Below are 16,077 nucleotides of genomic sequence, written 5' to 3'. Positions count from 1 at the left end.
TTATCTGTTCGCCGCCAGGCGACACCTCAAATTTTTGTCGACGCTTCTGCCACCTTCGAGCAACCATCGAACTCGGACGACGCCTCGAAGAGCAGCGCCCGCCGACACGGTGTGAAGTGTTGGAACTAATTATCGACGGTAAGCCCGTGTCAGTAACCGACCCGTATTTACGATATCGAAGGCCGCGGATAATTCAGGGAAATTGCGCTAGAAACTAATCACACCACTCGCCTACCAATAGGCAACCCAAAAGATAGCCGTTATATGTTTATAAACGTATCAATTGAGTTGCCTACAATCGGGCGGCGGTGTGAATTGCTTTCGCATATCACGGTACACAAACGCCTAATATTTAAAGGTTTACAGTTTTGCAGATTTGTTAAATTAACGTTTGGACAACGCAATCGAAAACGAACGCCACAAAATAAAGATCAATATTTATGGTTATTATCTTTATTGAAATTTATTCCAACACATACCTCTACTGTCGACAGATGATATTCAGCTGCCATAAGCGGAGATGAACCGGCCGGATCAACTTGGACGAGTACGGTAGACGTGTAAAATGGCGATATCGTGGTTGTAATAGGTTCACTATTTGAGGTAGCACAGGTATATTAGATAACATTTATTATAATGAATCGAAATATTTTATGAAACGAATAATTCATATTCAAAATCACGGTACAGTTTATCTTTAGTTTTCTGACCCGTTGTACTCGTCGGCAAAGAAAGAGAGACGGTGAGCGAATATTAGGTCAATCTATCGTTCCACGTGATATTTGTTTGGATAAAATAAAAAATAAACATAAACGAATCATGGTATGTACAATATTATATGATGTAACGGTATTGGAAGCAGAATAATAGCTTAGAAAGATATTCACCAAACTTTCACATCGTTCCATTGGAGCTGGTTATCTGTAGTGTACGAAAATCGATGTGTAGTCTGTTTTCCTAGTGTTTTTCCAAAGCTAGAGTCAAGAGCTCGTTCATAGAAGTTAACAAGGAACGTGGGTCGTCCATTAAACCAGCTCCGACCATCGCATTAGCGAATAACTAAGAGAAAATGGTGAATAATATCAATTGAAAATAAAATTCATCGACAGTTTTGGTAGTCGGTAAAATATCGCTAAAATACCTGCTGCGTGACCAGTTCCGCCAATTTCGGATCCGATGTGGCCAACTGTGAGAGTTTCTTTATGATCGGATGCTTAGGATTGATTTCTAGCCGAGGTTGGAGTAAAGAAAATTTGGCATCGTTATCGAGCTGGTGACTCTGAGTACGAAGAAAGTGTCTAGCAGCGGCCATATCTTCGACAGTAACGACGCATGGATGCGATTCTAGCCGGCTTGTAATTTTCACATTAAAAGCTTTGCCCTTCAGAACATTACTCAAGTAACCAACAAGCTTGTCTGCCTCGGATTTGTCCAAACCACCTTCGACGCAATAAAATCATTAGTTTAAAAAATGTACCGATTTGCCGACATTTTTTCTGTCCGTCAGAAAACAAACGTTAAACTTTTACCGAATTCGAGTGAACTGTCATCCTCCTTGTTATGTCGCATTTCTTTTTCAACTGATGTCATGGGATGAGAGTTGTACTCTCTGAGTTGCATTAGGACGAGTTCGTCGTATGGCTCGTAGCAAAATAGTACCTCGAGATTCCGTTTTTTGAGAGCCTCGTAGTACGGGGACTGTTCGGCTAAGACTCGACTGCCGGGGTAGAATTTTCAATCAAACGGTACCGAGAGTTAATTTTACAATTAGATAGGTAGGTAAATATTATTACTCACCTAGGAGCTGCTAAATAATATACATCTTTCTGCCCTGCAGCCAGGCGAGAGCAATACTGTGGAATACTAACCAACTCTCCTGGTTTCGAAGTAGACGACTCAAACCTCAACAGTTTGGAAATTTCCTCCTGAAATTGTCGGAAAAAGACAAATAATAATTATCTACGGTTAAATTTAGTTGAATATCGTTACGAAGGTGTCTTACCTTCTCTTGTTGATCGTAACTTGAAACTACGCCCTCCTTCAAGAAAAGCCCGTAATCTTTATAAAATTTTTCGTACTCCTCGGGTTGTTTGGTCGACCGTTCGTATAAGAATCTCAGAATGCGGGACGTGAGAACATTTCGTAGTTTTCTACAATTGATTAACCAAAAAGGTTAGACCGAAAATTAGCACAAAGTATAAGTTTTTCAAATTTAAATATTTCGTTGATGCTTTTGCATATTTTAAACATTTTTTCTCACCCAATCAATGCGCTGTTCTGTAAAAGTTCGCGACTCAGGTTCAGTGGAATATCTTCGGAATCAACGACACCTTTGACGAACCTCAGCCATTTCGGGAGAATATTTTCCGCGCGACTTTTGATGAGAATCTTACGGCTGTAGAGAGAGACACCGATGTCAGTATCGCGGCTCATTTCAAAGAGACCCGGTTTTCCCTCAGGAAAATATAAAAGAGCTCTAATGCTCAACGGTACGTCCGTTGAATAGTGTAGAGTAAATCTTGGCGTATCACAACTGTTGGCAATAAATCTGAAGAACTGCGCGTGTTCTTCAGGTTTCACGTCTTTCGGTTCCAACATCCACAGAGGCTAGAAAAAAAAAGAAGAATTTTACAACATAATAATAAATGAATTCCAGCTAGGGAATATGAAAAGAATCCTGGATACCTCACCTGGATCACGTTAGATCTTTTTCCATTAACAAAAATGGGGCTGCCAACGAAGTTGCTGTACTTTTTGATGACGTCTGGAAATTGATGAAATTATTCATTTATTGTCGAACCCACGAAAATTGTGATTTTAATTTTCACGAAAGAAGGGAGTATTACTATTTATAGTTGCGTCGTCGCTAAATTCTCGGCAATCGACGCGCAGATGAAGAACGATCTTGGTGCCTGGCTGAACGCCTTCGGCAGTAGAAATCTCGTAGGTTCCGGACCTGTAGCGTGTGAAAATAAAAATTTATCACTCTCGGATGGTATTCTTAATTTTCTTAAACGAATCGCAACGTAGTTCGTGTTTATCAAATAGTCGTACCCATCAGACTGCCAATGCAGATCTTCAGCATCCTTTTCATAGGACTTTGTGAAGACCTCAACCTTGTCAGCGACCATAAACGCGCTGTAGAATCCCACCCCAAACTGTCCTATGATCGCGGAGGGGTCACCCGAAGATGCTTCTTTACCCTTTATCTGCTCCAAAAACGCCTGCGAAAAGACACGTAATCTATGAGTCGACGACTTTAGTAAGAATATATCAGGAAGAGGGAACGAAAAAACCTCGCACCATGCGTGAGCCCGAAATTCGCAGGGAAAAAATAACGATGAAAGACTTTTGCGACTGCGGAACTTATCGTAGACGTCGAAAATAATAGCTAAGGTGGACAGAGATAAGCGACTGCAACGTATTGTGATAAATGATCCAATCTATAAGAGCGTGCCAATCCCCACTGATTAGTTCCTCCTATTTATTGTTTCCCGGTATATCACATCCCACCAACTTCCGCGTTCGAAATAAACATATGCGGCGAAATTTCTCAGCTGTATGTAGTAGAAATCCTATGGCAATTTAATCGAGAAAAAGAGCGAAATAGAGAGAGGGAAGCATCCCGCAATAATCCTAATCAGGGTTTGCTTGATTACTTAATGTATTTGAAACGATACGAGTAAAATTCAGATCGCGACAGTTCGCATCAATGCGTAAATTTGGGCGTGGTGAGCGGGAAAGAATATTTTTTGCGATACCTCCGTCAACAACTCGACTGCTTTACAGTTTTTACGAATGCTTGTAAAAACTACACAATATTCTCGTTTTTGTCATGAGGTAGCAAAGAAAATGGGATTTGCAGCATGTGAAAATAACAATTCTTTCCCATCCGCTAGACGTTCACCCCGACATTGCATACACCTCATGAGATATGTATGTATAGAGTATACCTATCAGATAGCAGTAAACGCGTGTGCGAGTGGATCGTAAGAAGACACATGGGCTACCAGGTTCCCCGAAGTAGGCGGTAAATTTAGTTGGACAGCAGGGGATGGGAGTGTAAGGTAGGGATCGATCTGGTTCTCTCTTGGGGTGAATCTAACGAGTAACAGCAACTATCCACCCACAACTGCGACCCACCGTCCCGGATTTAATCAGACTGACACTCACCCTGCATTCACCCTTATACCCGCGGCATCTCTAATCTTCTCAGAACGCGGCGACGATCCTGCATATATTCGTTTAGACGAGTGCTTGCCTCAATAATTGCATTCATCTATACCTACGCGAAAACGGGCGTCGTTTGCTATTCCGGACTTTTAACGACGATCTGCACGATCGGAAATTGCGTTTTCTTATACGATTCTTTGTCGGATGAAAAATTACAGTCAGAATTTAATCATTTTGCAAAATCTTAAAATACGATATCGAGAAGTCGCGATTGGTTCAATTTTCTCGGCCGAAAAAATTTTGTTTCACCGTCTGAAATTCCTACAATATTCAGGGTATAACAGAGAAGGATTTCACAAATTGACAATTCTGTAATCCAAAATTGACTAAAAAAAAAAACAACCAAATTCTGGATATCAGCAAACACATTTTTCATTCGATCTAATGAAAAATACTATAACTTTATTTTAGCATTCTTCTTTGAGAAAAATAGTCATAGAAGATAATATAAATACTAGAAAAAATGTACCACATGATGGATGAAAAACCAAACTATAGCTTCGACGCAAAAATGATAAGAGACACATACCTTTGACCCAGATCTGGCAATGGTACCGAGATTGGAGGTGAGTTCTTCCCGAGTCATACCAACTCCGGTGTCCTGGATGGTGAGTATGCGGTTCTGTTTATCAGTAGCGATGTGAATTTCGAGAGGCTGACTTGGAGCGGCTGCGTCGTTTTCTGTACTGCTCAAGCTCAGATAACGCAGTTTTTCCAGGGCATCACTGGCATTGGAGATCAATTCACGGATGAAAACCTACGAAGTAAGCGAATATGAAAGTTAATTAGATGTATTAACGTTACATGTAGTAATCAATGCAATTACCAGTCACTTATGAAAGTATTAAGAATTGAAATTTGGCATTAAGAAGAGTAGCGATAATCACCTCCTTCTCTGAGTACAGTGATTTGGCAACAATATCGAGCAGCTGACGAGTCTCTGTTTGAAATTCATGCCGCTCGCTCTGCCCTGAAAACAAAGATAGACTTTAGTAGATGCTCTCGGCTACAAATACGCACTTTCAAGCTTCGATTACCTGTGGCTTTTTCTGTGTCTTTGATTATACTGTGATGGTCGGAATCGGATGAGCTGCTGGGCTCGGCTGCAGCCTGCGACGAGAGATATCGTACGTGGGCATTTTGCGATACTGCAAAAAATAAAGAAATAAAATTAGACAAGACAAGGAGTGAGGTGAAGTATAAGGCCCAGCTAGTTTCCACCGGGCATTCAAACGATCGAGACTCACCCAAAACCGGCGTGAGGTTCCTAACCTCAATTTAGAGTTCGAGTTTCAGGGTTACATCCACTGTACAGATCAATGACAACCCAAAATTCCAACTTACGTGAACGCTCCCTGCATCTGGTTAGCTCGAAGAAATTTCTCGACTTCAAATTCGACGACCTCGTCAGAAATCTTCCGAATTTAATCGCGCTTCTAACTCCGCAACGAGCACGCAAGGCGGCCGCCATTTTTACGCTGAAGGCTCAAGGCTCAAGGCTAAAGGCACGCGGATCGCTCGAAATTGACTCCGATACGTCGCGATACCGTTGTTCGATATGATCTGATAGCTGCAGCGTATGGATGATCAAAATTCAAAACGTAAAACATACCAGCCTTCGGCGCAATTCTCGTTTATTTCCCTTTTTCTCATATCATTGTACAATGCCTGAGAAGTTAAAATCTGAAACATAAACTAGCACGGATAGAACCATAAGAACAACTTGTATGGCATATAAATTTGTTTATTATTATCTGTATAATATATTTTGAAACAATATCATACTACAACATTGCATAAAAATATACAAAGACATGAAAAAATGTCTCGACTCTCATAAAATAAAATGTGTTCATGAATAATTTATCATCGTTTACATAATCATCATCAGCATCATCATCATCATCGCCATCCACGCCACCATCGTCATAATCATCATAATCATTACCTTAACCAATTGTAATTTAAATTCAATTAATAATTATGTAGGTTCTTTTTCTTTGCGGTATATTTGGTACCTGCGGCCTGTACCACTATTTTATAATTATGCTAGTTATCCGTTACGAATAGTTTATTATATTTATTTATTTATTTACTCGTTAATGTAAGATGGTAAGATAGAATGCTTTTGCGAACTTGGAAGTGAAGAGTGCAGGGTCACAGTTAGAAGTTAGTTATAGGTATTTAATGCGGAACGAATTAACTGTTGCGAAATTTTCCCGAAATTTTTTTCACTTATTTTTTTCTTCAAATAAACAATTTCTTCATCATTACACAGTACACAATTTTTATAGCAGTTTTTCGTGTACGTCGACAACGTATAGTATAATACCTAATCGTTTTTAGATATGGTAGATCAGTTAATTATATCATGGAAGAGCCTGTTATTGAATAATATATAATATATTTGATTCATTTATTTTTTGCTTGTTCTGTTCTTGTTACATTCTTTCGATCTCGATCGTTTGTCAATGGTGTTATAAAAATCAGTAGATGCGCAGTGATTTCTGGTAGGATTTTGATCAGGTTTCGTTATATTGCTGTCCGTCTAATAATCGTCAAGTGCATAATTCAGTTCAACATTTTTATTTTAATTAAAACATTGTGCCCTATATTTTCATCATGTGAACGGAATTCAACGCGATATATATATGAGTGTGTGTGTGTGTGTGTGTGTGTGTGTGGGTATGTGTGTGTATATCACATTTATGTCTACGTATGCGTGCATCTCATATGATTTCGGGTGGATTAATTTACGCAAATAATCAATTTTAGACAGAAATTTTGATTTTGTGATCTGTGGTAGTTGAATAATAATTATTGATGTTGGTACGATCCTGTAACTTATTTTTTTTTTGAGATTCCAACGTTAATTCAGCAAATATATTATTTATCGATGGTAAAAAAATATTTTCGACGATAAATAGATAATATTCAAACTCAGAAAAAAAAATTATCATTTCATATTTTTTCACACATATATGTTGCGATAAACATGCGTCAAGAACCAGCAGTGAAATATTAAACTTTTATACGTATTATGTACCTTATATTTGTTTTCTGAACGTAATTTTGAGATCATCCACCATAAGATAACAATAATTATTAATAATAATCGTAATTATAACAATAAAAATGATCGTTATTATTACGATGTGATAATAATAGTAATAAAAATAACTATTCGAAACTATCCATTACCGTCTGGGATATTATCAGTTTACAGTGTATACATTTATGTACATGTTCTGTGTTTCATGATTCATCATTAAATTATGAATTATTACAGTAATTTATTACTATTATCGATACCAACATAAATTATACAACGAAAACGCTGTTATATACAGATTTTCCCCTCAATCCCAACGACGTACATGTTATTGCTACCTTCGTTAACTTACGTATCTCATTCAGTGGTCGCAAATTTCACAATACCTAAGGTATTACACTTTGATGATCGTGTAAAAAACGAGTTTCTGGATGAGTGCGATGGATAATTTTCCTTATTAGATTATGCCATTGAAACTTACGGTTAATACATGCGAGGAATAAATATCATTGCCGTACGTTCCATTTGTGATTTTACGTTTCAATTAACGTGGAATTCGACACTGATTTCTCGTAAACTCCAGACTCAACAGCTAGGGTTCACCTCGCAACAAGTTTTATCGTGATATTTTTTTCTTCGAGTTAGGATATGCAACGTACACATGCTATGCAATTTTGTAACGTCGACTAAAAAATGCGACCACTTTCAGCCCAATTTCTTCAACGGCATATTTGTTAATTATTACTAAATGTTTTTTATCACCTAAGACGAGAGACCGAGTTATTTTTACTATTATAGTATTTCAATGAATATCAAAAACTTCGTCACATAGAAATACTGATCCCATAAATTCTTCGTAGCAATTGATTGATTTATTTAAGTATGTATATATGTATAAGAAAGGTCCTTCCTTTTCTTTCTTGTTGTTTTGTTTCGTTTCAAATTACAAACTATCGAAGCGACCGTTTGAAGTAGGAATAGGAATAAAATTAATAAACAAAATATTAATAGTAAGACAGCAATTTTTATGAAACTAACTTCTTGGTCTTCCTTGGTAACGCTAAGGGGACGTTTGCCCATCTTTATTCAACCATTTTTTTTAAAGAGATATCATATCATTTATATCAGAAGAGGTGAAACACAATTTTATTTCTTGTTTTTTTTATTTACTTTCAGTAATCGAATCGCATACGAATATAAAACAGTCAACAACGGTGGAGAGGCTTTTATTTAATTTCAATGAATGAACAAACAGACGCATCACGCGTGGCATTTTTAGTCGGTATAATATAACAACAGGATCACCAATGCAGAAAAAAAGGGATAAATCGATGAGCGATCATTTTTTTCAATTACTTTCGAATCTGAGATTCGGGGCAAATTTTTCATCGCGTTATAAGGCGTTATTACCGCATTAGGCTGCGAGTTTATACGAGCATGAATTAAAATAAGAACGTTGTAAAAAGTTGCGGTGTGTCCGTAACGAACCGCAACGATACTGACGGTAAAAGGTAAAAGCGTCTCACGCGAGTCGCGCTTAGTAAGCCGAGGTATAATCATTTGGGCATTATTGTTAGGAAAAAAGTAACCAAGTATCAAAGGAATGTTGAATAATGTATCATGATGCGATTAACCGGACGAAGAGTAATTGACTTCACGGTACAAATACGAAAATCGCGGTGCGGTTTATGAATTATGCTTTTCGCCCGCAAGCAGGAATCAACGAGCGTGATCCGATTACACGAGCAAACGAAAAGTGAGCGGTAAGTATCCGTGAACATTGAGAGATGGCAAAAGTATGCAGATTCCTGCAGTCACGTTGCGATTACCTTTGTGAATAATTGCTGCTTGAGAAATAAAATTCTTAAACCTGCGGCAGTTCCAACCACCAGAATGTATGTACGTGATACGAAAAATGACTGTTGCTTCCTATTTGTTTTTGTTTTTTTTTTTTTTTTTTTTCTTTCAGGTAAATCTGACCGACGCCGCGACGCGACGCGCCCGTCAACCGCATTGCGAATTTGCAGGTGTACGAACGTCGCTTGACCAAGAGCCGAGAATTGAAATGGCGCAAGCTCGGGGACAGTCCCTGCAGACAAAGGGACTGCTTCTGACATTTTGCGGACTCCGCGACGCTTAATCCCTCGCGGTGGCTTCAATTCGCTCGCCTTCTGCCCCCGGCAGCCACGCGACGCCCTCCCCCCTCCTATTTTCAGGTCAGTTTCTCCCTCGACGTGATATTGATCCCACCCTCAACCCCACGGACCAGAACCGCCGGTAGCTGCCGCGATCCGTGTGACGAGCCTAGGCACGAAACCAGCGGCAAGAAGAAACTGGTTTTCGACTCAATTCCGCTCCCCGAAGACGCTACGATCGTTGAAAATTTTCAAATAATACGCGAATGCGATCAGATTGTTACTAAATTGTTAACGAAAAATTGGCAATCGAGGAACGAAGTCACGGCTAGCAGCCAGACCGAAAGCAATTCCGTGCCGAAAACGTTTCTCAACGCGTAAGCAACGAGACCGGATGTATTGAACCGAAACGCGACGTTTTCGGGTGCGTCGACCTCCGCATAAAGTAGCCGTAGTCGCTATCTCGACGCAGACTTCCGGGAACCATCTGAACTCGGCACAGCCGCCGCAATGCCGCAATCTTCACCCATTTATTTTCACCCTTCCACGCAAGCCAGCCCCGAAACCCACTCGCTACCCGGCGAATCAGCGACATCCGCGATTTTGCACACCCGTCGCTTTATACTCGGCAAAACCAGCGAATATATTATTATCAGATTATGTTCAGCCGCGACTAAGTTTTTTTTTTCCCAAGACTTGCATTTGACATTATCCTGCAATGATTTTTAGTAGACTTGGTTTTCTTTGCGACTATTATGAATGATTTGCGAAAAATTCGATGAGAAACGCGAGACAATATTAACTCAACTTTCGTGTACGTATATTGGTGAAGACATGTTATTAAGTTACTGCGTGGTAAAGATGAAAATGAAGAAAAATTGGTGGCAAAAACAAAAAGGGCAAAAATTTGTTACCTTTTTTCTTTAAATGAAATGAAATTATGTGCGGGAGGAACTCGACGCATTTATTTATAACAAATCCAAGGTTCAACACATTCTCTATTCTATATTCAAATGCCCAGTATGAAGTAGATTATATAAAATTATAAATATTATAAATAATTACAAACACGTCCGATCGCGGTCGTAATTCTTCATTTTCAACGTTTATATTTTCTACTATCGAATGATCCCGTCAACAATCAGATCTGAATTGATTTTGTTCTATTCTTCTTTTCTTTTTTATATATGTGAAATAACGAGTTAACAATATACGATGACATTTATCAGCAGCGATTCGCAAACACGTGCCCTTCCTTGCGTTGGTCCCTGGAGTGTTTCATTTATATATATATATATTTTGTTAACGTTGTTTTATATGCAATGTTCGAGAAACAATCCAACGAGACCGAATGTAAAAAAAAAAAAAAAAAAAAAAAAAAAAGAAACAGAAAAAATATATAATCAAACCGATATTTACCTATATATGTATGTGACGACATATTTTGATTTATACATATTATATTATTGACGTGAGAATCAGAGCACCTGTCTCCTTTTAGATTATGTTTTATGGCCCCAATATTCTACATAGACAAAATTTACTAGTTTTGTCAAATGAGACGTTGAAGAAAACGAAATAATAATAATTTTAATAATGATAATAGATATGGTAATAATAATAATAATGATAATAACAATAGTGATAATTATAATAAGATATTCTTAGATAAAAAAAGAAGAAAAGAAAAAAAAAAAAAGAAAAACATTGAAAATGAAACATGATCACGATCAATTTTTCTGGCCATTTTTCATTTTTCAATGTACATTTTTTTTCCATACATTGTTCCTTTATTTTTTGAAAATAAGTTTCTGGATTCAGTTTTTGGCAATAGAAAACGCAATTTCAATTAATAAATTTTCCAAATAGGCCTGTTATATTAGTCGGCGTGAACGGCTGATAAATTTATTTTGTTCTCTCATTTTTCGCGTACAATTTTGAAAAGTATGGGTTTTCTGCACTGACACTTTTTTAAAAGACGTAAATTTTTTTTTCATCGTTAATCGAATCTCAATGGGTTCTTTAGATCCTTTCAACTATGGAATGTATCACTATTTGGAAGATTATAACCACTCGCAGATCGTCTCACTCAACTTTAGTCAACAGTGCAGCTATTATTTAATCACGGAAGAAGAGTAAACTCAGGCAATCGCCTTCGAGGTAAATTATTCAATTCGAAAACGTGTCTATAAATGATTTTAAAATATGTTCAGTTTGCAACTTAAACCTGCAATCGTAAAGAAGTCTGATGAATCAAGAAAGAATAAAGGAATCATAAGCTGAATTAAATTAAAATATTGAATCTCGAAGACGAAAAATTAGCTACATGCGTATATAGCTGACCGTTTAATTCCATTGAGTTCATCAGGAGTCTATTTTAATTGCGAACAGCTGTGTGCCATTTTGTCTAGCGACATAGTGCATTCGATCTAAACTTAATAAAAACATCAATCGTCAAATGCACTTTATCGCCGAGACATGCGCTACACGCGTCACTTTATAATACATATCAATGATAATAATGACAATAATAGTAATAAGAGTGAAATAATAGTAATAATAGTTGAATGTATAACGTACGATCCTTAGTTATTAATTTATCTTATTATTATAAATTTTATCTCGAGTTTTTACCACTTTTTTTTTTTTTTTTTCTCAAATTTCGCTAAAGTATATAATATATCTATGTGTATGTACAATGAAAGTTTTCATATCTTATTCACCTAGTAATATTTTTTTTCACGTTTTTAGGAGGGGGTTACTTATGTCATAGAAGCAGCCTACAATTTAATGTCGATAATAATTGGCTAATATAATTCTAGCCAAAAATCACCAGATTTGTTGTTGTTAATGTTTTTTTTTCTTCCCAAGAATAGTTATAATTGACTTTCTTTTAATTGTTAACTTGCTTTCACTTCGTTCGGGAATTTACGCTATCAACACGTCGAATATTATTTATACACCAGGTTGTTGCTTACCCCAATCTTCTGTAACTACATCTCGCCCTCGATCCTCCCAAATGAACTAGTGAAGTTTTTTCCTCTTCAAACCTTTCACACGTAATAAACATGGTTTATCAGTTAACACTGTTTTGCCATCGGAATTGCATTTGAAAGCTTATCGAATACCGTCGGACAAGATGAATCGGAGTACTTTGTTTTACTTAGTAGTAAAATTGATTTGGTTAAGTAACACATGTTGTATATATGACGATTTGTTTATTTATGATAATAATTATTATTATTGTTGTTGTTACTACCGCTACTATTAATATTATTAATATTATTATGGTTATGATTATTATGGATATTATTATTATTATCATTATAACTACTATTCAATATTTGTGGGTAGACTGTGTAGTAGATGAAACGTTTGCGAAGTGACGCAATAAATATGGCATTTTGATGCCAAGGTTTCAGGTAAAATTACGGATATGTAAACTTCTGGTTGCGAAAAACATAACTAAAGTAGGGAAATTAAATACGGGTATTTCGAGTACTTAAATAAGAGAGTAAAAATACGAGTAATTGGATTAATATTTTGCTTTCTTCATTTTGTGCACTCTCATCAATATTCGAATGTATAAGCATGCGTGTGCTTGCCTTAAACCAACCACCTAACCTGGTAACACGTACGTCTAACGTAACGTGCACGAAACTTCGATTGATAGATTCACAGCGCGACGTAAAAAAGGAAAAGTATTGTTGGGGAAACAAAAATAAAAATAATAATATAATAATAATAGTAAGTAATAACATTAAGGTAGAAATATCTATAGTATAAACCGTATGTTGTGATAAACTAAGAAACATATATTTACACTGAAATAATAACTTATTATAGAAAAGGAAGTGTAAGAAACGTATGTATATATTCGCGCACCTCTTTGTCCATCTTCTGCACAGTCTACAAATTCCGTCCTTATTCCATTATTGTTGTTATTATTATCATTATTATTATTAGTATTAGTATTATTATTATTATTATTGTTATTATTATTATTATTATTATTGGTATTGTTATTATTATCTCGCTAGATCTTCAATTAGACTAAAATACGATAGTTAATATGTACGATGGGACAAACCTAGGTAAACATGGGATAAAAACAAAAATCTAATCAACTACAGAAGGCAAATGTAAACCATTGACGCTGGTTTATTACGAATACTTTGGACTTCCGTTCCGTGTCCTCGCATCCCGGATGTCATCGAATCGAGATGAATTTATATCAAACCATTGTCCACTGTTATCAACAATTACGCAACCGATTGCACGAGGGTCGGTGCGAGTTAAACAGAGAAGTTGCAAAAATATATGCAAAACTGTACTTGCCAATGGGGTAAATGGCAGGTGAAACCAAAATCAATAACATGGACGTAGGCGACGCGGTGTTCGAGACTGAAACGACGTTTCGGCGAATAAGTTTTTAAAACCTAGAAACGACTTGTATGCGTGAGCGTGTGTGTATACACACATAAATATGTATTCATTAGTTTTATTATCGTTTCAACTCCATCGTCACACCTAGCGATTTTCGAATCTAAGATAACTAGGATTCGAATGGAAAAGAATTAAATAAGACTAATAAAGGGATTCCGAGAAATCGGAGTTCGGCGCTACTATAACGTGCGAAAACGAACTGTTCCCAGTCCTCGCGGTTTGAGATTCGTAACAATATTATCTAATATGTATAACGACAAACTACATATTTTTCTACAGAGATTACAACGTCCGACGGATTTTCGTTATTCGTCCGATTTCGTTCAATTTTTCGAATGGCTCGGTATAAAAATAATAATAATAATAATAATACATTCTTAAAGATATAAAGAGTGAAAATGGGAGAACGGAGGTCGAGATAAAGATTGGCAACAAACGGATTTCGAGGTAAAGAATCACCCGCGGCTGTCTTCTTCCATTCCTCCCCAGAGATCGATCGATCCGGCATAGAGATTCCAGACCTGATTACCTTTCCGCTTCTGACTATTTTTCAGGCAATTTTCGCTGCCCGCGTCGCGCCGTCTCAGCAGGATAAACGTCTGCCACGTAAAAGCCATTTCCGCGGCCTCAAGGAGGGACGCTCTTACCGACGACCAGAGGGCGACGATCGGCCATTTAAGGTTCGAGTTTCGCAATTTAAATTAATACTTTTCAGCAGGACTCAAAAAAAGAGCGACAATGCCGCCGGTGTCCTTACAAAATATCAAGGTTGAAACCTTGAAACCCGGCCGTGGAATCTAGAGAATTGAGGAGTTCTTGGGCACTAAAATTGGATGTGTCTCCCGTGGGAAGATTCTCAAGGAATTCGAGACTGAAATCCGTTGCAACGGATGAGTCCTGAGGCGCCGGAGGAGGCTGGGATTGCTGTTGCTGTTGCGGTGGTTGCTGCTGTTGCTGCTGCTGCTGAGGCAAGCTCCGCACTCCCGGACTACCAGAACCGTACTGTTGATGCGGGTGCAGAGGAGAGCCTAAAAAATACAATTCACGACCATTCCGTACAAACCGTCAAGCCGCAGTTTCTTGCATCCTGCCGCTAACCATTTCGGTAAAATGGCATGTGAAAAATGTGGTGAATCGACGAATTGTTATCGAATTAAATTGAAAAACCGTACCTGTGCCGGCACTACTGACGGAATTCACAGAGGTCGACTGGGACATCTGCATCTGTACGGACATTTGGTTGTTGCTTTGCTGCATCGCGAGACTCTGCTGCTGGTGCTGCTGAGACAGTATTTGCTGCATCTGAGTGCTGTTTGGCATGCCACCACCGGCCATACCTCCGCTCTGCGACCTGATTAGCTGCTGATGCTGCATCTGAGCAGCACTCATCTGCATTCCACCAGCACCGCCCATTCCGAAGCCGGCTGAAAAATGAGATAGAAAAAGATACGTAAAGCCATGAATATAAGCCTCGGTATGCGCTTGACGCGAGTTTGATCGGGAAAGTGAGTTCCCACCTTGGTGACCCTGCTGATTGAATTGGGGTCGCATTTGTGCCTGGAAACCCTGCTGCTGGTGCATCTGCAGGATGTGTCGCCATTCTGGCTGCGCTCCGCGACCAGCGATGCTGTTCCCGAGACCGTCGGAAGGACCGACGCTTACGTTCGGCGGCCGCTGATTGTTCGTCCTGGGGTAACCGAGCCGTTGGTGCATCTGGTGCATGCTGCTTATGGAGGCCATGCCTCCGCCGCCCATGTACATGTTTCCTCCGGCGGCGTGGAGAGCCTGCTGCTGTTGCTGCTGAGCCATTTGCGGCCTCATCATCGGGCCTGCTGACACATGATGCAAAAAAGAACCGGAGTAGTACTTCGTCTTGTAGAGGAGGAGAAGGAGAAGGACGAGGAGGAGGAGGAGGAAGAGGTGGAGGAGGAGCCATACCCATGCGGCCATGGGCAGCATCAATTCGTCCGAGACCAGCGATGGCGAGAGGTCACGATATAGGCTCGCTATCCGATCGATAAGACGGTGGCTACCGGGACTGCCCGGTGCCGCAGGGTTAGTTCGCAAACCAGTGACGTTGACGCCGACTCCCACATCCGGTGGGTAGGTGGTGTACCTAGAGGCACTTTGTCGGATATAAACGGTCGACGTGCTTCGTTCCAAGTTGTTCAGAGTGCTTAGAATATTCTCCGCGAATTTCGCATCAACCCC

At 38.7% G+C, this 16,077-nt stretch overlaps 2 protein-coding genes and 1 long non-coding RNA gene across 13 annotated transcripts in view; 1 reads left to right on the top strand and 2 right to left on the bottom strand.

The window, feature by feature from the left end:
- Positions 1 to 14: 14 nt before the first annotated feature.
- On the top strand, positions 15 to 924 carry LOC124185688. The gene is made up of 2 exons (XR_006871433.1): positions 15 to 138; positions 495 to 924. It is a non-coding gene; the product is annotated as an uncharacterized LOC124185688 (long non-coding RNA).
- LOC124185685 (heat shock protein 75 kDa, mitochondrial) lies at positions 614 to 5,726 on the bottom strand. Its single transcript, XM_046576688.1, has 13 exons — positions 5,578 to 5,726; positions 5,271 to 5,381; positions 5,121 to 5,203; positions 4,763 to 4,990; positions 3,055 to 3,224; positions 2,847 to 2,956; positions 2,691 to 2,764; positions 2,261 to 2,607; positions 2,003 to 2,150; positions 1,798 to 1,925; positions 1,530 to 1,717; positions 1,142 to 1,440; positions 614 to 1,059 (listed from the first exon to the last, which is right to left on the bottom strand). The coding sequence occupies exons 1-13, from the start codon at positions 5,702 to 5,704 to the stop codon at positions 958 to 960; spliced, it is 2,115 nt and encodes a 704-aa protein (XP_046432644.1). The 5' UTR covers positions 5,705 to 5,726; the 3' UTR covers positions 614 to 957.
- A 6,283-nt stretch (positions 5,727 to 12,009) lies between these two features.
- LOC124185867 (neurogenic protein mastermind-like) overlaps positions 12,010 to 16,077 on the bottom strand; it is a 125,533-nt gene continuing 121,465 nt past the window's right edge. For all 11 annotated transcript variants that reach the window (XM_046577066.1, XM_046577067.1, XM_046577068.1 and 8 more), the window contains 3 exons: positions 15,384 to 15,695; positions 15,039 to 15,290; positions 12,010 to 14,894 (listed from right to left, as the gene is read on the bottom strand). In XM_046577066.1, the coding sequence (XP_046433022.1) occupies positions 14,620 to 14,894; positions 15,039 to 15,290; positions 15,384 to 15,695 (839 nt within the window). In that variant the 3' untranslated portion in view covers positions 12,010 to 14,619. The remainder of the gene's footprint in view (positions 14,895 to 15,038; positions 15,291 to 15,383; positions 15,696 to 16,077) is intronic.

This window comes from Neodiprion fabricii, chromosome 6, assembly GCF_021155785.1.
Source record: "Neodiprion fabricii isolate iyNeoFabr1 chromosome 6, iyNeoFabr1.1, whole genome shotgun sequence".
In the NCBI taxonomy this organism is placed as follows: Eukaryota; Metazoa; Arthropoda; class Insecta; order Hymenoptera; family Diprionidae; genus Neodiprion; species Neodiprion fabricii.
This window is presented reverse-complemented; position numbering and strand designations above follow the sequence as displayed.

Bases quoted from the DNA above. Each gene is read 5' to 3' on its own strand.
- LOC124185685 (XM_046576688.1), bottom strand. From the start codon at position 5,704: ATGGCGGCCGCCTTGCGTGCTCGTTGCGGAGTTAGAAGCGCGATTAAA. The intron at 5,382-5,577 runs GTAAGTTGGAAT...TATTTTTTGCAG, and splicing joins CAGATGCAGGGAGCGTTCAC to TATCGCAAAATGCCCACGTA. The intron at 2,765-2,846 runs GTAATACTCCCT...ATCAATTTCCAG, and splicing joins CGACGACGCAACTATAAATA to ACGTCATCAAAAAGTACAGC.